The 18,019-nt window shown below is 49.8% G+C and overlaps 4 protein-coding genes across 6 annotated transcripts; 2 read left to right on the top strand and 2 right to left on the bottom strand.

Annotated features, from left to right (window-relative positions):
* The first annotated feature begins 261 nt into the window (after nucleotides 1–261).
* On the top strand, nucleotides 262–1,605 carry Fitm1 (fat storage inducing transmembrane protein 1). The gene is made up of 2 exons (XM_021181550.3): nucleotides 262–597; nucleotides 968–1,605. Exons 1-2 carry the CDS (start codon nucleotides 332–334, stop codon nucleotides 1,578–1,580), a joined length of 879 nt encoding a protein of 292 aa, XP_021037209.1. The 5' UTR covers nucleotides 262–331; the 3' UTR covers nucleotides 1,581–1,605.
* Nucleotides 1,606–3,575: 1,970 nt separating this feature from the next.
* Nucleotides 3,576–6,634, top strand: Psme1 (proteasome activator subunit 1). 2 transcript variants are annotated; one of them, XM_021181552.3, is made up of 11 exons: nucleotides 3,581–3,783; nucleotides 4,704–4,736; nucleotides 4,880–4,942; nucleotides 5,040–5,150; nucleotides 5,224–5,269; nucleotides 5,392–5,489; nucleotides 5,703–5,771; nucleotides 5,852–5,919; nucleotides 6,025–6,079; nucleotides 6,155–6,241; nucleotides 6,407–6,634. In XM_021181552.3, the coding sequence occupies exons 1-11, from the start codon at nucleotides 3,745–3,747 to the stop codon at nucleotides 6,485–6,487; spliced, it is 750 nt and encodes a 249-aa protein (XP_021037211.1). In that variant the 5' UTR covers nucleotides 3,581–3,744; the 3' UTR covers nucleotides 6,488–6,634. The 2 variants fall into 2 exon arrangements, with proteins under 2 accessions (XP_085684784.1, XP_021037211.1); XM_085828658.1 differs by lacking the exon at nucleotides 6,407–6,634 and having other exon boundaries at nucleotides 3,576–3,783; nucleotides 6,155–6,368.
* Nucleotides 6,625–10,755, bottom strand: Emc9 (ER membrane protein complex subunit 9). Its single transcript, XM_021181551.1, has 5 exons — nucleotides 10,333–10,755; nucleotides 10,100–10,176; nucleotides 7,165–7,234; nucleotides 6,987–7,081; nucleotides 6,625–6,849 (listed from the first exon to the last, which is right to left on the bottom strand). The coding sequence occupies exons 1-5, from the start codon at nucleotides 10,528–10,530 to the stop codon at nucleotides 6,669–6,671; spliced, it is 621 nt and encodes a 206-aa protein (XP_021037210.1). The 5' UTR covers nucleotides 10,531–10,755; the 3' UTR covers nucleotides 6,625–6,668.
* A 2,435-nt stretch (nucleotides 10,756–13,190) lies between these two features.
* Psme2 (proteasome activator subunit 2) lies at nucleotides 13,191–17,978 on the bottom strand. Of its 2 annotated transcripts, none has more exons than XM_085828661.1 (11): nucleotides 17,865–17,978; nucleotides 17,339–17,371; nucleotides 16,878–16,940; nucleotides 16,418–16,504; nucleotides 16,280–16,310; nucleotides 16,099–16,196; nucleotides 14,189–14,257; nucleotides 13,976–14,043; nucleotides 13,780–13,834; nucleotides 13,402–13,488; nucleotides 13,191–13,313 (listed from the first exon to the last, which is right to left on the bottom strand). In XM_085828661.1, the coding sequence occupies exons 1-11, from the start codon at nucleotides 17,886–17,888 to the stop codon at nucleotides 13,233–13,235; spliced, it is 696 nt and encodes a 231-aa protein (XP_085684787.1). In that variant the 5' UTR covers nucleotides 17,889–17,978; the 3' UTR covers nucleotides 13,191–13,232. The 2 variants fall into 2 exon arrangements, with proteins under 2 accessions (XP_085684787.1, XP_021037382.1); XM_021181723.3 differs by lacking the exon at nucleotides 17,865–17,978 and adding an exon at nucleotides 17,685–17,832.
* Between the last annotated feature and the right edge of the window lie 41 nt (nucleotides 17,979–18,019).

The raw sequence follows: 18,019 nt of genomic DNA on the forward strand, positions 1-18,019 counted from the left end.
GCCTTGGACAAGGACAGCTCGGAACGGCAGGCCTTGCCCTGAAACACCAACTCGAATGTGGCTGGAACTGAGAGCGCAGAGCTAACAGAAAAGGACACAGGCTATGTCAGGACACACTTCCACCCACCCAAGGCCAGGGCCATGTGGACCGTCAGTCCTCAAACTGGCCCCTTGCTGGCCCCCCTTTCTCGCCTGCCAGCTGCCAACAGCGCTCTGCCCTATGTCTACCACACCTGTCACTGCCTATCCTTGTCTGAGGGGAGGGGAGGGGGGGCATTAGCCCCTCCTCAGCCTCCAGCAGAGCAGACAGTTAGTGGGGAGGGGAGGGAACATGGAGCGGGGGCCGACGGTGGGGGCAGGGCTGGGGGCCGGGACCCGAGTCCGAGCACTGCTGGGATGCCTGGTCAAGGTGCTGCTCTGGGTGGCCTCTGCCTTACTGTACTTTGGAAGTGAACAAGCCGCCCGCCTCCTGGGCAGCCCTTGCTTACGGCGCCTCTACCATGCTTGGTTGGCAGCAGTGGTCATCTTTGGGCCCCTCCTGCAGTTTCACGTTAACTCTCGGACGATCTTCGCTAGCCACGGCAACTTCTTCAACATGTGAGTCCACTGAAGTCCATAGGAGCTGCCTCTCTACACCCTGGGATCCCAGCTTCCTTCTTCAGGCCTCTGTGTTCTGTTGCCAGTCTGAATGCTAAAAATAGGCTAGGAGGTTGAGAAGGTCAGGAGGAGGAGAGGGGGAGGGGAGAGGGAGAGAAAAGAGCCTGGGGGTGCCGGGGGAAGTAAAGGACAGAAGAGGAAAGTGGACCCTAGTTGCCTGTGGTCCTGCAAGGAGAAGGGCAACATTGAAATGATAGGGGTTATAAAAAAAACAAAAACAAAAACTAATGGATAATGTATGGGACACAGGTCAGGATGGGGAGATCGGACACTGGGGATCTCAACTAGCTTTTCTACTTCCTGTCCACAGAAAGTTTGTGAATTCAGCCTGGGGCTGGACATGCACCTTCCTGGGGGGCTTTGTGCTGCTGGTGGTGTTCCTGGCTACACGACGTGTAGCAGTGACTGCCAGGCACCTGAGCCGACTGGTGGTGGGGGCAGCTGTATGGCGGGGGGCCGGACGTGCCTTCCTACTCATCGAGGACCTGACGGGTTCCTGCTTCGAGCCTCTGCCCCAGGGCCTATTGCTGCATGAGCTGCCCGACCGCAAGAGTTGCCTGGCAGCCGGCCACCAGTGGAGGGGCTACACTGTCTCCTCCCACACCTTCCTCCTCACCTTCTGCTGCCTCCTCATGGCTGAGGAAGCCGCTGTGTTTGCCAAGTACCTGGCCCATGGGCTACCAGCTGGCGCCCCACTGCGTCTTGTTTTCCTACTCAACGTGCTGCTGCTGGGCCTCTGGAACTTCCTGCTGCTCTGCACGGTCATCTATTTCCATCAATATACCCACAAGGTGGTGGGTGCGGCAGTAGGCACGTTTGCCTGGTACCTTACCTATGGCAGCTGGTACCATCAACCCTGGTCCCCTGGGATCCCAGGCCACGGGCTCTTCCCTCGATCCCGCTCAATGCGCAAACATAACTGAAAAAAATAAAAGCATACCAGGCCTGGCTCTGTCTCCTTCGATTCTTTTCGGGCCGAGAGAGAGGATGGGAAGGGTAAGATGCTCAAGTTCCTTCCTCATCATTTCTTGAAGTTGCTGACCTGTGTTTTCCTGTACGTGACTTCCATCCTGTTGGGTCTTTCGGGAGCTGTGATGTCGAGGGATGGTACCACTAAAGCAGCCTTTAGATGCACCAGCTTCCCTCTGCGGATGCCAGGGCTACACAGAAAAACCTGGCCTCGGGAAAGAAAAAGTTGGAAAAATATTTCTGGATGTGTGAAAATTACATGAAACTCAAAATCTCCAATCTATAAGTTAAGCTTTATTTATTTATTTATTTATTTATTTATTTATTTATTTTATTTTTGGTTTTTCCAGACAGGGTTTCTCTGTGTAGCCCTGGCTGTCCTAGAACTAACTCACTTTGTAGACCAGGCTGGCCTTGAACTCAGAAATCTGCCTGCCTCTGCCTCCCAAGTGCTGGGACTACCACCACGCCTGGCAGTTAAGTTTTATTGAAAGTCATCTGCGGGCTGGTGAGATGGCTCAGTAGGTAAGAGCACCCGAGTGCTCTTCTGAAGGTCCGAAGTTCAAATCCCAGCAACCATATGGTGGCTCATAACCACCCATAATGTGCGTCTGAAGACAGCTACAGTGTACTTACATATAATAAATAAATAAATCTTTTTTTAAAAAAAAGGGGGGGCTGGTGAGATGGCTCAGTGGGTAAGAGCACCCGACTGCTCTTCCGAAGGTCCAGAGTTCAAATCCCAGCAACCACATGGTGGCTCACAACCATCTGTAACAAGATCTGGCGCCCTCTTCTGGAGTGTCTGAAGACATCTACAGTGTACTTACATATAATAATAAATAAATCTTTAAAAAAAAAAGTCATATGCACTAACACACACATACATACACATATATATATATATACACACACATATATGTATATACATACATACACATAATTACTATATTACTACCTGCATATTAACACTTCTCAAAACTAAATAGCTATCACTAAGCCCTTGCAGAACTTTTGCCTGGCTCCTGTTTAAACCATTGTATTATCCTGTCTCAAAAACAAAACAAACGGGCTGGTGAGCTGGCTCAGTGGTTAAGAGCACCGACTGCTCTTCCGAAGGTCCTGAGTTCAAATCCCAGCAACCACATGGTGGCTCACAACCATCCATAATGAAATCTGATGCTCTCTTCTGGAGTGTCTGTAGACACACTACAGTATACTTACATATAATAAATAAATAAATACTTAAAAAAAAAAACAAACGACAACAACAAAATGGCTGGTATCAGAGTCACAGGTGCCATGGCCATACTGAGCTGGTCATACTTTCTGAAGAATGATGGCGGAACATCTGAAGAATGATGGCGGAACATTCTCTCAGAAAAATTGACATCCACGCTGAGAACTGTGTGAGGATATTGAGGGGAAGAATGTTGCAGGTTTCTCAAGGGCAGAGTTCTTGGAGCAGAATAAACACTGCCTACAAGCATTTGCTTGTGTAATGAATGAGTGTGGAAAGCAATGGACTTGAAGAGGACGGGTGATTGTGAAAGAAAAGTCTTTATGGATTTTATCATAGAGGCCTGAGTCCCTGCTGTGGGGGAGTGGTTTATTGGGGAATAGAGGGTGCCACAATGGCTTTGTGCAGAGCTGATTGACTCTTGTATAAGGATGGTGCCAGCATCTCCGCATAATTGTCTGGTGGGCGGGAGTATATTAGGCAGGGGACCACGCTGGGAAGACGAAGAGAGACCAGATCATACTCCAGATCATTAAGGATTTTAAACCCCCATGTAAGGCTTATTTATTGCCCTGGCCCTAGCAGAAGCAGGGGGTGCCGGGAAATGGCAGGCGAGGGTGGGAAGGGGCAGGGGTGCTGGCGTTGGCTGGGAGGCGGGCCTGGCTGCCAAGCGGAGAGACCCGACGCCGGGCGGAAACGCTACTCCGGCTGCTGGCGGAGCCCCCGCCTCTCAGTAGGCTGTCCCCGCCTCCTCCAGTCCCTCCACTCCCCAAACCCAGGAAGGCCGTGCAGGTTTCGAGCTGTGCTTTCGCTTTCCCTTCCCGCTGCCCACCCCAGGTTCCTCGTGCGGGCGCTCACCACCACCCCCGGCTCTGGCCATGGCCACACTGAGGGTCCATCCCGAAGCCCAAGCCAAGGTGAGCGTTGCGGGTTCGAGTGGGTCGGAGAGGCTTTAGAGAGGCGTGGTTCAGAGCAGACCAGAGCTCTGGGGAGCCCACTCCCTAGCCCCCCCTCACCTGAGTCGGGGGTTCTGCTCCCTAGCTACTGCCAGAAGCACCTGATCCCTTGGGAGTAGGTGAGGCGGCTGTGGTCCAGTGGGGTGAAATGGAGCCTAGAAGCTAGTGTGAAGTCTGCTGGCTTGGGGCCAGGGCTACACACAGAGACCTGAAGAGGGACTTGCCCTTGCCACCTCAGACTTTCCCTCGGAAAGGGCATGCACCTGCACTCTCTCTGCCCACTGTCTTAGGGTTCTGTTTGGTTTGAGACAGGGTCCCTCTATTATGTAGCTCTGGCTTTCCTGAAACTGGATATGTAGACCAGGCTGGCCTTGAACTCAGCGTTCCACCTGTGTGTACCTCTGGAGTGCTAGGATTAAAGGCCTGTGGCACCACGCCTGGCCACAGGGCTCTCTTATCGCTCCTTGCACAACTCTGGTGACCCAGAAATATATATATATATTTGGTTTTTCGAGACAGGGTTTCTCTGTGTAGCCCTGGCTGTCCTGGAACTCACTTTGTAGACCAGGCTGGCCTCGAACTCAGAAATCCACCTGCCTCTGCCTCCTGAGTGCTGGGATCAAAGGCGTGCGCCATCACACCCAGCTGGCTCAGAAATATTCTTATCCCTAAATTCAGCCCCCCTTGGGGATCCATTGAACTCTTCCCTGATTCAGGTGTGCTGAAAACTACCATACCACCCTATATAGGGACCCATCTGACTTTCTTCAGATGTGGCTTCTCTATTCCCCAAGTCAGCCCCTACACCTAAAGGGAACTGTCCTCAAAAGAACTGGCCTTAAAGCTAGGTTTGTGAAGGATTGCCTATGTATACCCTACAGGTGGATGTGTTCCGTGAAGACCTGTGTAGCAAGGTAAGACCTAACTCATCAGGGACCCCACCCCCACCCAGCTCCCCCAACTCTGGCCTCCCTCACTGGGCAGTGTGAACCCTTACGTGACTGCCTTGGAAAAGGTGTTTGCTTCTGACCCTGTCCTTCTCCACTGCCTTACCCAGACAGAGAACCTGCTTGGGAGCTATTTTCCCAAGAAGATCTCAGAGTTGGATGCGTTCTTAAAGGTACTCGGGGGCTCCCCGGGCAAGGACTCAAAAGGAGCCCGGGGATGGGGGTGGGGTGAGATGAGAGGAACACCCTCATCTCCAGCCCTACCACTAGGAGCCAGCTCTCAATGAAGCCAACCTGAGCAATCTGAAGGCTCCGTTGGACATCCCAGTACCTGATCCAGTCAAAGAGAAAGAGAAGGAAGAGCGGAAGAAGCAACAGGAGGCAAGCTGGGAGACCTGGGAGGTGGGCCAGCCATAGAGAACATCAGCCTCAGTCCTTCTCTTCCTCCCTACAGAAGGAAGAGAAGGAAGAGAAGAAGAAAGGAGACGAAGACGACAAAGGTACTGGGAAGTGAGGTACTGGGAAGACACTGGTGTCCCAGAGCTTCTAGGCTGCAGTTCTGCTTTCCCCTTTCCAAACTTCGCACGCCCAGTCATTCCCTGACCCACTGCACGCTCTCCAGGTCCTCCCTGTGGCCCAGTGAACTGCAATGAGAAGATTGTGGTCCTCCTGCAACGCCTAAAGCCTGAGATCAAGGATGTCACTGAGCAACTCAATCTGGTGAGCTCTTCTGCCTTCGTCTCGCCTCCAGGCATTGTCCTCTTGGTCCCTGCCAAAGCAGGTGCTCCAGGCCAGGGCTCAACGTGGACCTGGCATCCCTCTGTCCACTTGTGGGCAGACGAGGGAAGACTGGGAACCTGGGAGTCAGGGTATGTATACAGAGGGGAAGGAAGGATGTGGTGATAAAGCCACGATGCGTTCCTTTGCTCCAAGGTCACTACCTGGTTGCAGCTACAGATACCTCGGATAGAGGATGGGAATAATTTTGGCGTGGCTGTCCAGGTAAGAGCACTGCCCCCTCAATCTACAGCCCTACTGTGCAACCAGCCTGAGCTTCCCCAGCTCTCCACTTTCTTCCTCAGGAAAAGGTGTTTGAGCTGATGACCAGCCTTCACACCAAGCTGGAAGGCTTCCACACGCAGATCTCTAAGTGAGTGGCCTCACCACTACACCCTCAGCACACTCTGCTTTGGGGACAGGCCCGGGCGCCCACCTTCTCTTCCCACTCTCTACATACTACTTCCACTTCCCACAGGTACTTCTCCGAGAGGGGTGACGCGGTGGCCAAAGCAGCCAAGCAGCCCCACGTGGTAGGTGAGGCCCAGGTCAGGCTGCTTCCAGGGAAGACAGATTTCAAGTCAGGACTAACTGTTGAGTTTCTGCAGGGTGACTATCGGCAGCTGGTGCACGAGCTGGACGAGGCGGAGTACCAGGAGATCCGTCTGATGGTCATGGAGATCCGAAATGCTTATGTGAGGAAGGGAGAGGAGGGCAGGGGTGGACAGAAGCACCTTCCCCAGGCCATCAGATTTCTGACCAAGCAGTCTTGGGGTGGAGGATGACAAAGAACAGCTAAAAATGGGATACAGAACTACCAGGGGGCCGTGGCTGACCTCCACCACTCTGTGGTCCGATAGGCTGTGTTATATGACATCATTCTGAAGAACTTTGAGAAGCTCAAGAAGCCCCGTGGAGAAACCAAGGGAATGATCTATTGAGCCCCCTCTCTCGTTCTGTGATGGGTGTAGCAGAAACCTTCCTGCTCTTCACCAGGAACTCTAGACTGGACCCAGTCTTCTTCCTACTGGCTGGGGTTTCTCCCTCACTCTGCCTCCCAAACACAATAAATACATAGTTGCCCACCAGCCCATGTCTTTATTGTATGTGAACCCTTCTGGCTTAGGCATTTCCATCTGTGGAACCACTCCATTGAGTGATTTGAGTGTTGAGCCGCTGGTTGGTCCAGTCCTGCCGAATGTCATCAAGATGGCAGTCAAAGTCCACAAGATGCTGGTGGGCCCGGCCCTCCAACAGCGCGCCCACCATCTGTCGTGACTCCTCCCAATCTCTCCACATCACTCTGAAATTTAAAACACGGATGTGAAACAGTGGGGCTAGACACTGACTTAAGGACTGTGTCTGGAGAAGCTGAAGGGCAGGGACAAAGGAAGCCTCAAGTGTTGAGCGTCCAAGAGACAGAGGGAAGGGAGCACTCACAAGTTTTTGTCCTTGGGCACCCACTGAAGACCCTGGTTCTCCAGGACAATGACTGGAGGTACACGAGGCCGAGTCACCAATTTCTTATTATCCAGCTGGGTGAACAAAGGGTGAGAGTCTTAAGGACCCTCTCCCACTCCCTCCCCACCTCCCCACTCTAAAGTCTCCCCAGTCTCACCATAATAAGCACTGCCCTGGGGAAGAATTCTGCAATTCGCCCAGCGATTTTCAAGGCCAGAGGCCCGGGGCTGTGTAGAGGGAAGATCAGAGGAATGAGCAGCCAACTGAGGGCAGACCCAGGTCTCCCGGGTGCTCCCGGCCCCTAGCCTGGGAGTGTCCGGTATGCATGATGCTTGATTCACGATTGCTGGATGCTTCAATGCTGTGGGAAACAGGTCTCAGATACTGCTGCTGAGAGATGAAATCTAAAGTAGGCGTTGGGGAAGGTAGTTTGCCTTCATCATCCAAATTTAAAAAGGAATAGGGCTGGAGCAATGGCTCAGTGGCTATGAGTACCAACTACTCTTCCAGAGGACCTGGGTTCGAATTTACACTCACATGGCAACTGATAGCCAGGCCCAGGGGAACCCAACGCCCTCTTCTGGCCTCCAGGGGCACTGCATGGTATACAAATACACAATACAGGCAAAACATAAATATAATAAAAAGTTTTCAAAAAAAAAACTATAAAGAATTTACTGGATAGGAAGTTAGGAACCAGCAAAAGTGGGGCAGAACAGTGTGCGCTCCATGGGGAGGGACAATTAAGAATAAAGTATGGGGGCTGGTGAGATGGCTCAGTGGGTAAGAGCACCCAACCGCTCTTCCGAAGGTCCAGAGTTCAAATCCCAGCAACCACATGGTGGCTCACAACCATCCGTAATGAGATCTGGTGCCCTCTTCTGGAGTGTCTGAAGACAGCTACAGTGTACTTACATATAATAAATAAATCTTTAAAAAAAATTATAAGAATAAAGTATGAAGCCGGGCAGTGGTGGTGTACACCTTTAATCCTGCAACTCAGAAGGCAGAGGCAGATGGATCTCTGGGTTTGAGGCCAGCCTGGTCTACAGAGTGAGTTCCAGTACAGCCAGGGGTACACAGAGAAACTGTCTTTAAGAACCAAAAAAGAAGAGAAGAAGAAAGAAGAAGAAGGAGGAGGAGGTATGTATGTATGAAAATGCCCCAGTGGAACAAGTTACTTTAAATGCTAACTTGAAGTCGTTTCCGCCATCCCTGGGAGCCACCATGAGGTTTGGCTGCATCTGTCCAACTTTCTGAGGCCTGAGTCAGAAAAGCAAAACTTTTCTTTTCCCTGTTACTTTTCAGATGCTGCCTAGAACCTAAGTGTGCTTTTTCTGATCCTTTGTGCTTCCTCACTCTTTCTCTGAAGCTGGGCTGCTTGTCTGGGATGAGTCTGACTTCCGTGCTGGGCTTGTCTGCGATCAGTCTGTCCTCTGTGCTCGTTTATAGGTATGATTCTTTCCCTTCTTTCCTCTCTTCTCTGGAAAGCACAGCTTGTTCCTCTGAGTCTTGCCTTTCTTTTCAACTCTTAATAAAATCATCCTTGAGCGGTTTTTTTTTTTTTAAAGGTTTTTTGTTTTTTTTTTTTTTGTTTTTTTTTTTTGTTTTTTTTTTTTGAGACAGGGTTTCTCTGTAGCCCTGGCTGTCCTGGAACTCACTTTGTAGACCAGGCTGGCCTCGAACTCAGAAATCTGCCTGCCTCTGCCTCCCAAGTGCTAGGATTAAAGGCGTGAGCCACCACCGCCCAGCTGAAAAAATGTATTTTTAAATATAATTTATTTTTATTTTATGTGCATTGGTGTTTTGACTGCATGTAGGTCTGAATGAAGGTGTTGGATCCCTGGAGCAGGAGTTACAGACAGTTGTGAGTCGCCATGTGGGTGCTGGGGATTGATTCCGGGTCCTCTGGAAGAGCAGCCAGTGCTTTTAACTGCTGAGCCATCTCTCCAGCTCCTGCCATTGAGTTTAAAATTCTTTTATTAATAAGACTAAGAATCCTCAAAAGGGGACCCCAAATCTCCCATGTCGTCTGGCCACTGTGGTCAAAACAGACCCAGACCCACGTGACACTGCTTGGCATCCAGGTATAATGGCGGGCCTTCAGAGGCCCTCCCAGCATCTGTTTCATTGTGTACGTACAGCTTCAAGAGGTTTACACAGCTTGTCACAGATGACCTTAAAATACAAAGGGGTCAGTGGTAGGCAAGACCACACCTTGCTCCTGACCGCTTAGATATGGATATCCTTGTCCCTTTATTTAAACTTCACTGTCTCTTCAGGACCCAGGAGACAGGCTTGGGAAGAGTACCAGTGCTTTAACCGATCTCTTTGTCCCTCATTCTAGCATGCTCATATTAAATATATTTTTTTCTTCTTCCTGCTATTAAAAAATATATTTTTAGCTGGGCATGGTGGAACACAACTGTAGTCGCAGCACTCAGGAGACAAAGGCAGACGATCTCTGAGTTCACGTCCAGCCTGGTCTCCAGATCGAGTTCTGGGACAACCAGAGCTACACAGAGAATCCCTGTCTCAAAAAACAAATAATATAATTTTTTTAAAATTTATTTTACTGTAATAAGACCTCTGCATTTAAAAACTGAGATAACTTCAATGTTCACTGCAGTAACTAAGTTACAGTTTGTTCATATTCATACTGTACAGCAGCTGTTAGGATGAGGTGGATCTGGAGATGGAAACACATCGAATGTACTGAGTGCAGAGAGGGAAGCAAATGACAATAGATCGGACTTAATTAACCCATAGCAAATGCATTTGGTCTGTAGAGTATATTTATATAATATATACTTTGTAAAGTCGCTTTTAAGTTACTGGTCGCACTTCCTCAGTTCTTACAGACACCTCAGTCTGTCTGTCCCTCCCCCACTGCAGCTTCTTCAGGGCAGGATTCTGTCATAGTGATCTCTGATACCTCCTCACTCCTGTACTCAGTAATATCTGGCATACAGCCCTGCTGCCAACACTTGATTAAAAAAAAATAAAGGTAAAAGGAACGACTTTGGTCCATCTGTACCTCACCCACAATTGCCACAATTATCTCTCTTCCCACCCCTAGCTACCCAACTCACCTCTGGTCATCCAAAACCGCATTGGCATGGTAGTACCCAGCTACCACCAGACCGGCCTGCGCGCCCCACACATCCACCTGTCGTGAGAAAGGGGCCATCAGTAACTAAACCAAGCCTCTGGCTCTTATCAGTGCACACCACGGCTAACGGACTGCGCATGCATTTAGGCTGAGGGTCCTAAAGGGGTCGGTGGGGTGAAGAGGGACAAGGGGCGGGGTTCTCAATGTCGCAACCTGGTTGAGCGCGACCTCCAGCATGACGGACAAGGCCAGATGGCTGTGGAAGAGGGGCACACAGTCGGTGAGGCAGAGGCATTCTCCGGACCCCGTCGCGGGAGCCAGCAACAACCCGTTGACAGCAGCGTGTGGGTACCGAGAGGCGTGCAGACACATCTTCCCGTAGGCTCGGGCGGAGATCTCCACCTCCCCCATAGCGAGCGGGGCCTACCGGCACCCCGAACCCCCACTAAGGCGGCTCCTTGACCACCAGAGGCGAGCTTGGCCTCGTCCTGTGCCTCCCTTCTCACTTGGGTGTAAGATGCCCCTGATGCCTGGCGACCACTCTCTGCAGCCTGTCCCTAGCAGGGTAGAATTCGGTCCAATTGCAACGGAAGGCACCGAGCTCCACCCCCTCTAATCACTCCCCTCTCTTAACCACTCCCGGGCAGGCGCACTTGCTCCCAGGCCAGCTCAGGGTCATACCCTAACCATGGGTCCCGCCTCCGCGGTACTCTCTGATAGGGTGTGACATTATTATTTTGCCCAATCCAAAATTAAAAAAATAGTCTTGCTTTTGGCCTGAAGCAAATTGGAAAGAACGCACTAGGGCAAAGGAAAGAAAATTGCCCACAGACATATTAGCTAAATAACCTACTTTATGTTTTGGGTTTTGCTTTGTTCTGTTTGAGGGAAGGACACCACAAAGTCTCAGCCCAAGCAGGTCTCAAACTCACCGAGGTTTCTGCCTCTGTCTCTGAAGTTGAAAGCCCTAGACCCTGTGCCACCACACCCAGTTCTGACTTGGGCAGGTTATTGCAAGTTAGCTTCGCCTGTTTACCTGCTCTGCCTGCCCCTACGGGCTTCTGCAAAGACTGCTAGGTGAAGTACTCACTCCTAGCTGGGAGTTCCGAGGAAACTTGGTGACAACACTGTCACCTTGTCCCTGCACCATAGATAAGGAGCCTAATCTTCCCAACTGCAAGCCCTGACCTTTGGCTTCCTCATTGTGGTGCAACATCTTTAATGCAAAGTTCAAGTCCCTTTAGGGACTAAATATGAGCACTGAATTCCAAACTGTCAAACTGATAAGAGCACAAAATATTCTTATGCCATATTTTAAAACAGGGTAAGAGCCTTACTTTAAAAACCCCTTGGAACATCTAACAGGCCACATAGCAGAGGCCCATTGTCTCCACCACCTTCTCAGAAGTGAATCCTAAACTTGCAATCAATCCCACTACTGAGGTAGAGGCAGGAGGATTAAGAGTTCAAAGTTAGCCTCAGTTACATAGTTTAAGGCCAGCCTAGGCTATGGAAGACCTTGTCAAAAATGGCTGAGAGATGACTCAGCAGTCAAGATCCAATTTCTGTTACCAGCGCCTTATCAGGTGGCTCACAATCAGTAGTGAACTTAGCTTCAGGGGATCCGGTGGCATACATGTGGCATTCGCTCACAGACACATACACACAGATTAAATACAAAACGGAAATCCCAACAGACAGAATCCAACTGGGGGAGTGGGCGAGAGATAAAAGGTCAATTCCACCCCCAGTACTGTCCAGTAAATGGTGATATGTTCTAGTTTGATGCCTTTTAAAGATCTTTCCTCTCTGCCAGCACTGAGACATCTCAGGGTAACCACATTTTCCCTCAAGCTTGCTCTCAGCTCCCCAACTGTTCCTTCTTCATTCCCATACCACAGCCACAAAGCCTAACTCCTCCCACAAGGGCTCCAAAACCTCTACTACGAAGGCCTCATGAGATCAGATTAAAATACCCTTGACAAATATTCAAATATGTAAAATATGGGTTACCTGCATGGCTGACAGGGCATGCAAACTTCTACCCTGTTTTGTTTTGTTTTGAAGAGCCCTGGTTAGCCCCCAACTTGCTATGTAAACCAGGGTAGCCCTGAATACTGAGAACCCCTTACCTCTGCTTCTGCCTCTGAGCACTGAGAGTGGCCTGCTCTGCCCTGCTCTTTAGAAGGATCTGTGAAAAACACAATGGGCCTCCAGCCCCTCCCTCCTTGACTTCCTACAACCACTTAATTTTTTATTTTATTTTATTTATTTATTTATTTTGGTTTTTCAAGACAGGGTTTCTCTGTGCAGTCCTGTGTGGCCTCCCTTCCCCCCAGCCTGGAACCTGCCTGCTCAAGGGTGGAGCTACCGGCTCATTTGTCCTGCCACGCCCACTGCTGGAACCTGCCTCTGCTGCCTGGAGGCACACACGTGTTCGTCCTGCTACTGGACCCTGAGTTACTTGGCGGGAAATTGGGTTCCCTCCCCCTTCCTTTATAAACTGAGTGTCTGGAAATATTAAATTGAGTCTTGATCCGAATGTTGTCTTGACTCCATTGTTTCTTCCGCCCCGTCTAGATTCCTCTCTTTGCAGGGAACTGCCATTCTCAGTTGAACCGTTCGTGTTGTGGACCGCGGGCGGGCCGCAACAGTCCTGGAACTCACTCTGTAGATCAGGCTGGCCTCGAACTCAGAAATCCGCCTGCCTCTGCCTCCTAAATGCTGGGATTACAGGCGTGCGCCACCAGTGCCTGGCTTTTTTTTTTTTTATGTGATGAGTGTTTTGCTTACATGTATGCCTGTACATCACATGTGCATATGTAGTGTTTGCAGAGGTCAGAAGAGGGTGTCCAGAACCCCTGGAACTGGAGTTACAGTCAGTTATTAGTCATCTTGTGGGTGCTGGGAATCGAACCTGGATCCTCTGGAAAAACAACTGATGCTCTTAACTGCTGAGCCATTCCTCCAGTCAACCCTCTCCCACTTTCATTACCTTATTCACCTTCCTTTGGTATATAGACACCAGAGGCTCTCAATAAACACGCTCTCAATGAACAACACAGGTAATATACATAAAGTATAAATCATTTATTTTCCTTCTAATCCTTAGCTCAGTACATCGATGGTTTTTCTTCACCCTTCGGGTTGACGATTTTCTCTAGGTTGCTGCTGATGATATGATAAAGCTCAGCCTGGAGGAAGGCCGGAAGAATGCAGTTAGGTTCTTGGCTTCCCACATCCCCTGCATCCACGTCCCTCAGGAGCTCACTCCACACTCACATAGAAGGCCCTCAGGTCCAGCACCATGGTCCTAAGCGCCCCATAGGCTGCTTCATCTCGCTCATGCACCAAGGCCCGGTAATCCATCTGGGAAGGAGGAGGCAAACTGAGTCAGCACCATGGGAGGTCGGGACTTTTAACTTTGTTTTCTCATACATAGAAGAGATTAGCTGGAAGATTACCCCATCTTAGCACCAACACACAGTATTAAGTGAAGAAAAGGGTCAGGGATATTGGAGCCCTTATCAGCTCTGCTTTTTGGAATAGTATTTTCCACATGGTATAAGTCAAAAAGCAGGACCAGGTCCTCTTTCTTCCCACCTCAATTCCACCCCCGGGGCCAGCCTCAACTAAAGGGCCGGAAGACTGTGCACTCACTACATGGGTGTCCTTGGAAGCCTTGGCTACAGCATCCCCTCGTTCTGAGAAGTACCTGTGAGAAGGAAGGAATGTGTGTGTGAATGGAAACAGCCACCCCACACACCCCCACCCCTCCCGTCTCCCATCATTCTGAAAGAACTGCCTAGCTTCAAGAATCCCTGTAGGGTCCCTGGGTTCCTGCAGCTGCTCTCACTTGGAAATGGTTGTCTGGAAAGCTTCTACTTTGGTCTTGACAGCATTCACTCTCTCCAGCACCTTCTCCTGCAGAGATGTGAGAAGCAAAGACAACAAACAGTTCATCCCCCCCTTTCCTGTTTCTTCTTCCTCTGACCTCCGGGTGATGGCCTTGTTTCCATCCCTCCCTCTCGAGTCTCTTCCCACTCTGTCTTCAGTCACCAATTCTTACCTGAATTGCTACCCCAAAATCATTTCCATCCTCAATCTTGGGGATCAGGTGCTGGATCCACGTGATTACCTATGTTAAAAGGAGCACTCACTCAGCAAAATTACTGAGGCCTAATATACTACTTCTTTTCTTAAAATTTCTTATCATTATTATTTTTTATATGTGTATGTTTTTTATAATACCTCTTTATGGATATTTTGGCTATATGCATGTCTATGTCCCATGTGCATGCTTGGTGCCCACATGGGCCAGAAAAGGGTGTTGGATTCCCTGGGAACTGAGATCACAGAAAGCTGTGAGCATCTATGTGGGTGCTGGGAATCAAAAGTGAGTCTTCGGGGCTGGAGAGATGGCTCAGCAGTTAAAAGCACTGACTGCTCTTCCAAAGGTCCTGAGTTCAAATCCCAGCAACCACATGGTGGCTCACAACCATCTGTAATGGGATCTGATGCCCTCTTCTCGTGTGTCTGAAGCCAGCTACAGTGTACTTACATATAATAAATAAATAAACCTTAAAAAAAAAATAAGTGCAGGGCATGGTGGCGCACACCTTTAATTCCAGCACTGGGGAGGCAGAGGCAGGCGGATTTCTGAGTTTGAGGTCAGTCTGGTCTACAAAATGAGTTCCAGGGCAGCCAGGGCTATACAGAGAAACCCTGTCTCGAAAAACAAAAAACAAACAAATAAAAAGAGTGAGTCTTCTAGAAAAGCAGCCAGTGCACTTAACTTCTGAGGCATCCCTCCCTTCCAAACCAAGGCAGAAGACTCTTTGGTTTGTTTGCTAATACAGGGTCTCTCTATGTAGTCCTGGCTGTCTTGGAGCTCAATATATAGACTAGACTGGCTTTGACATCACAGAGACCCGTTCTGCCTCTGCCTCCCTCTTATGCTAGTCTTTTTATTTTTTTTTTCTTTTTCTTTTTTGGTTTTTCGAGACAGGGTTTCTCTGTATAGCCCTGGCTGTCCTGGAACTCACTTTGTAGACCAGGCTGGCCTCGAACTCAGAAATCCGCCTGCCTCTGCCTCCTGAGTGCTGGGATTAAAGGCGTGCGCCACCACGCCTGGCTGTTATGCTAGTCTTAATAACAGCTATGTCTAACTGACACTTCTTATGTGCCACGTATCATTCTATATACTATTGGTCTCATTTAATCACTGTCCACCTTTCAAAGACTTGCTGTATTCATTTAACATAGGAAACAGCTTAGTCACAGACACCTAAGAAAGCTAGATAAAAGACAGAATCAGGACCTGAATCTAGTTTCCTTCTAGGGCTCATGCTTATACACCAGCTCACTGTATTACATCATTGACACTGTGTACCTAATACAATAGGTTCTGGGGTCACAGAGGTGAAATAAAATGACAAGAACAAAGGCTATCTAAACCCAAAGCGAAGTGAGAGTGGGTAAAATGCTTGTTGTTCTTACAGGCATACACGAGGACTTGATTCCTAGCACACCCATAAGAGCAGGGCACAGTGAAGCACACTGTAACCCCAGTGATTGGGGGTAGAGTTGAGGAAGCTCCCTAGGCATCCAGTACAGCCAAAACAGCAAGCTACAGGCTCAATGAAACAGTGCCCCCCCTCCTGCAATCCCCCCAAAAGCCCGATGTTCACCTCTGGCCTTTGTACATACTCGCAATGGAAAACCTACCTGCACATGCCTGGGTGCACACAAACACACAATTAAAAAGTATATAGATATATATATACACACACATGCACACATGCACACACACGCACACACACACACACACACACACGCATATATCCATCCATATATATATCCAAGACACAAAAGCCAGTCTTATTATATATTAGGTCTCTGGGTTGAAGACCTGCATCTCTGACTGGACCACAGCTGTGCTGTGCTTTTCTTCCCACCTCCCCCGGGCCCCAGGCTCACCAGAATGCACTTCTCTTTGAGAGTCCAGACTTCTGGCTTAACCAAAGCAAGCAAGGCCAGAAGCTTCTCGTTCCCCGGGAGGTAGCCACACTTAGGGACTAAGAGATAGATGACAGTGGGACCTTTGTGTCACCCACATCCCTGCACCAGCCTCCCTCCTCCTCACCCAGGTCTCCATTACCTTCCTTCTTCTCCTGCTTGTCTGTTTCCATCTAAGGCAAAATAAGGAAAGCAGCTTTAGAAGAGTCTTGGAGGCTGCCACACTGTGGTGTTGTTGCCACTGGCTTATAGTTCAGGCTCTGCACACTGAACGCCTTACCTCGTCATCCTTGGGTGGAGGATCTGGGATAGGGATGTCCAGAGGAGCCCGGAGGGAGGAGAGGTCGGCCACATTGAGGGAGTCCTCCTGCAGAATTTATTCTCAGACACTACCCAGCCTCCTCCCATCACCAGACACAGCCTTCCATCCCTCTTCCTCCCAACCCAGGCTCAAGTCTTTTTTCTTTTTTTCTTTTTTTTTTTTTTTTTTTTTTTTTTGAGACAGGGTTTCTCTGTGTAGCCCTGGCTGTCCTGGAACTCACTCTGTAGACCAGGCTGATCTCGAACTCAGAAATCCGCCTGCCTCTGCCTCCCAAGTGTTGGGATTAAAGATGTGTGCCACCACGCCTGGCCAGGCTCAAGTCTTATACCAGCCCCACTTGGTTCCCAGCATGCTGATAGCCGTCAGCTGGGTGATGAGAGGTGTCAGGAGATGGAGCAGAGGGGTCTATATTACTCACCTGCAAGAGCTGACTCAGGGAGATGATTTTCCGTGGCAAGAAAGTGCAGAGGAAGTCATCAGCCTGCAAGTTACATTACAAAATTAATCTTGCAAGATGTTTATTGATATGTATCAGAAGTTGGCCCGTGGAAATCACTGAGCTCAAGACTCTCGTATGAGGAAACCCTAACCCTGGAAATAAAGGGACTTACCCAATCTCATGAAGGGCAGAAGTAGGGCTATGGGGTTTTCCCTTTGGGCGCCATCTTACCTTTCCATTCAAGGGGAGTGGCAAAAGCAGTTAAGAGTTCTAAGATTGATCAGATTACAAGTAGAAACAAATCATTGCAGTTCACCTTGAGTAAGCATGAAGGTTCGGAGACACCAAAATTAAGGTGAACTGGTGGGTCACTCAGAGCTTGTGGCCCTAGAGTTCTGCACTAAGACTCTGGGTTAAATCGACTGAATTCAGAGACTTACCTCCTGGAAAAGATTTTGTCTGAAGACATCCACCTGCACAGACAGAAGTAGCCGGATGCTGGTTAGGGGTTTTGTTTGTATAGAATAAGGGCCCACTCCCAACCTAGGTGCCTTCCAACTCTAGCCCAAGCCTGTCCCACAAAGCTAGTTTCCCCCTGGAGGAGCCTGCTCAGTGCACAGATTGGCTAGAGGACACGGCACTGGCAATCCCTGAGCAGAAGTGAAAGAAAAGCCCTAAAGAAAGAGAGGCCGGTGGAGTTCGCTCGCAAGGCCTTGGTGCCCTGCGGCACCGAGCTTTATCTCTGTTGGGACTTCTCACTCCTTCCTGGCTTCGGTTCCCATTTACCTGTTTTCGGGCTTCTCCACTCAAGCGGACCCCACAAGGCTTGGCCATGCTTCCCCCCACTTGTCAGCTCTCGAGCCTGGGCTAGCAGCCCCAGCTTTCGCTTTCACTCTCCAGGCCCAGACCCACCCCCCTCAGCCACGCCCCCTCCCTTTTTTCTCCTCCTCCTGGCCGGCCACCAACCGTGAGTAGTACCCCCTCAGCCATTCCCAGCTAGTTGCCACTAGGAAGGGCGGTGTTGGCTTCATCACCAGGGGCTGTCCAAGGGAGGAGCTAGGAAACCGTGGGACGGCGGAGACTCAAACAGAGGCGGCCTCTCGAGAAGGGCGGAGCTTATA

This window comes from Mus caroli, unplaced genomic scaffold, assembly GCF_978045245.1.
Source record: "Mus caroli unplaced genomic scaffold, Mus_caroli_1 scaffold_12, whole genome shotgun sequence".
NCBI classification, from domain to species: Eukaryota; Metazoa; Chordata; class Mammalia; order Rodentia; family Muridae; genus Mus; species Mus caroli.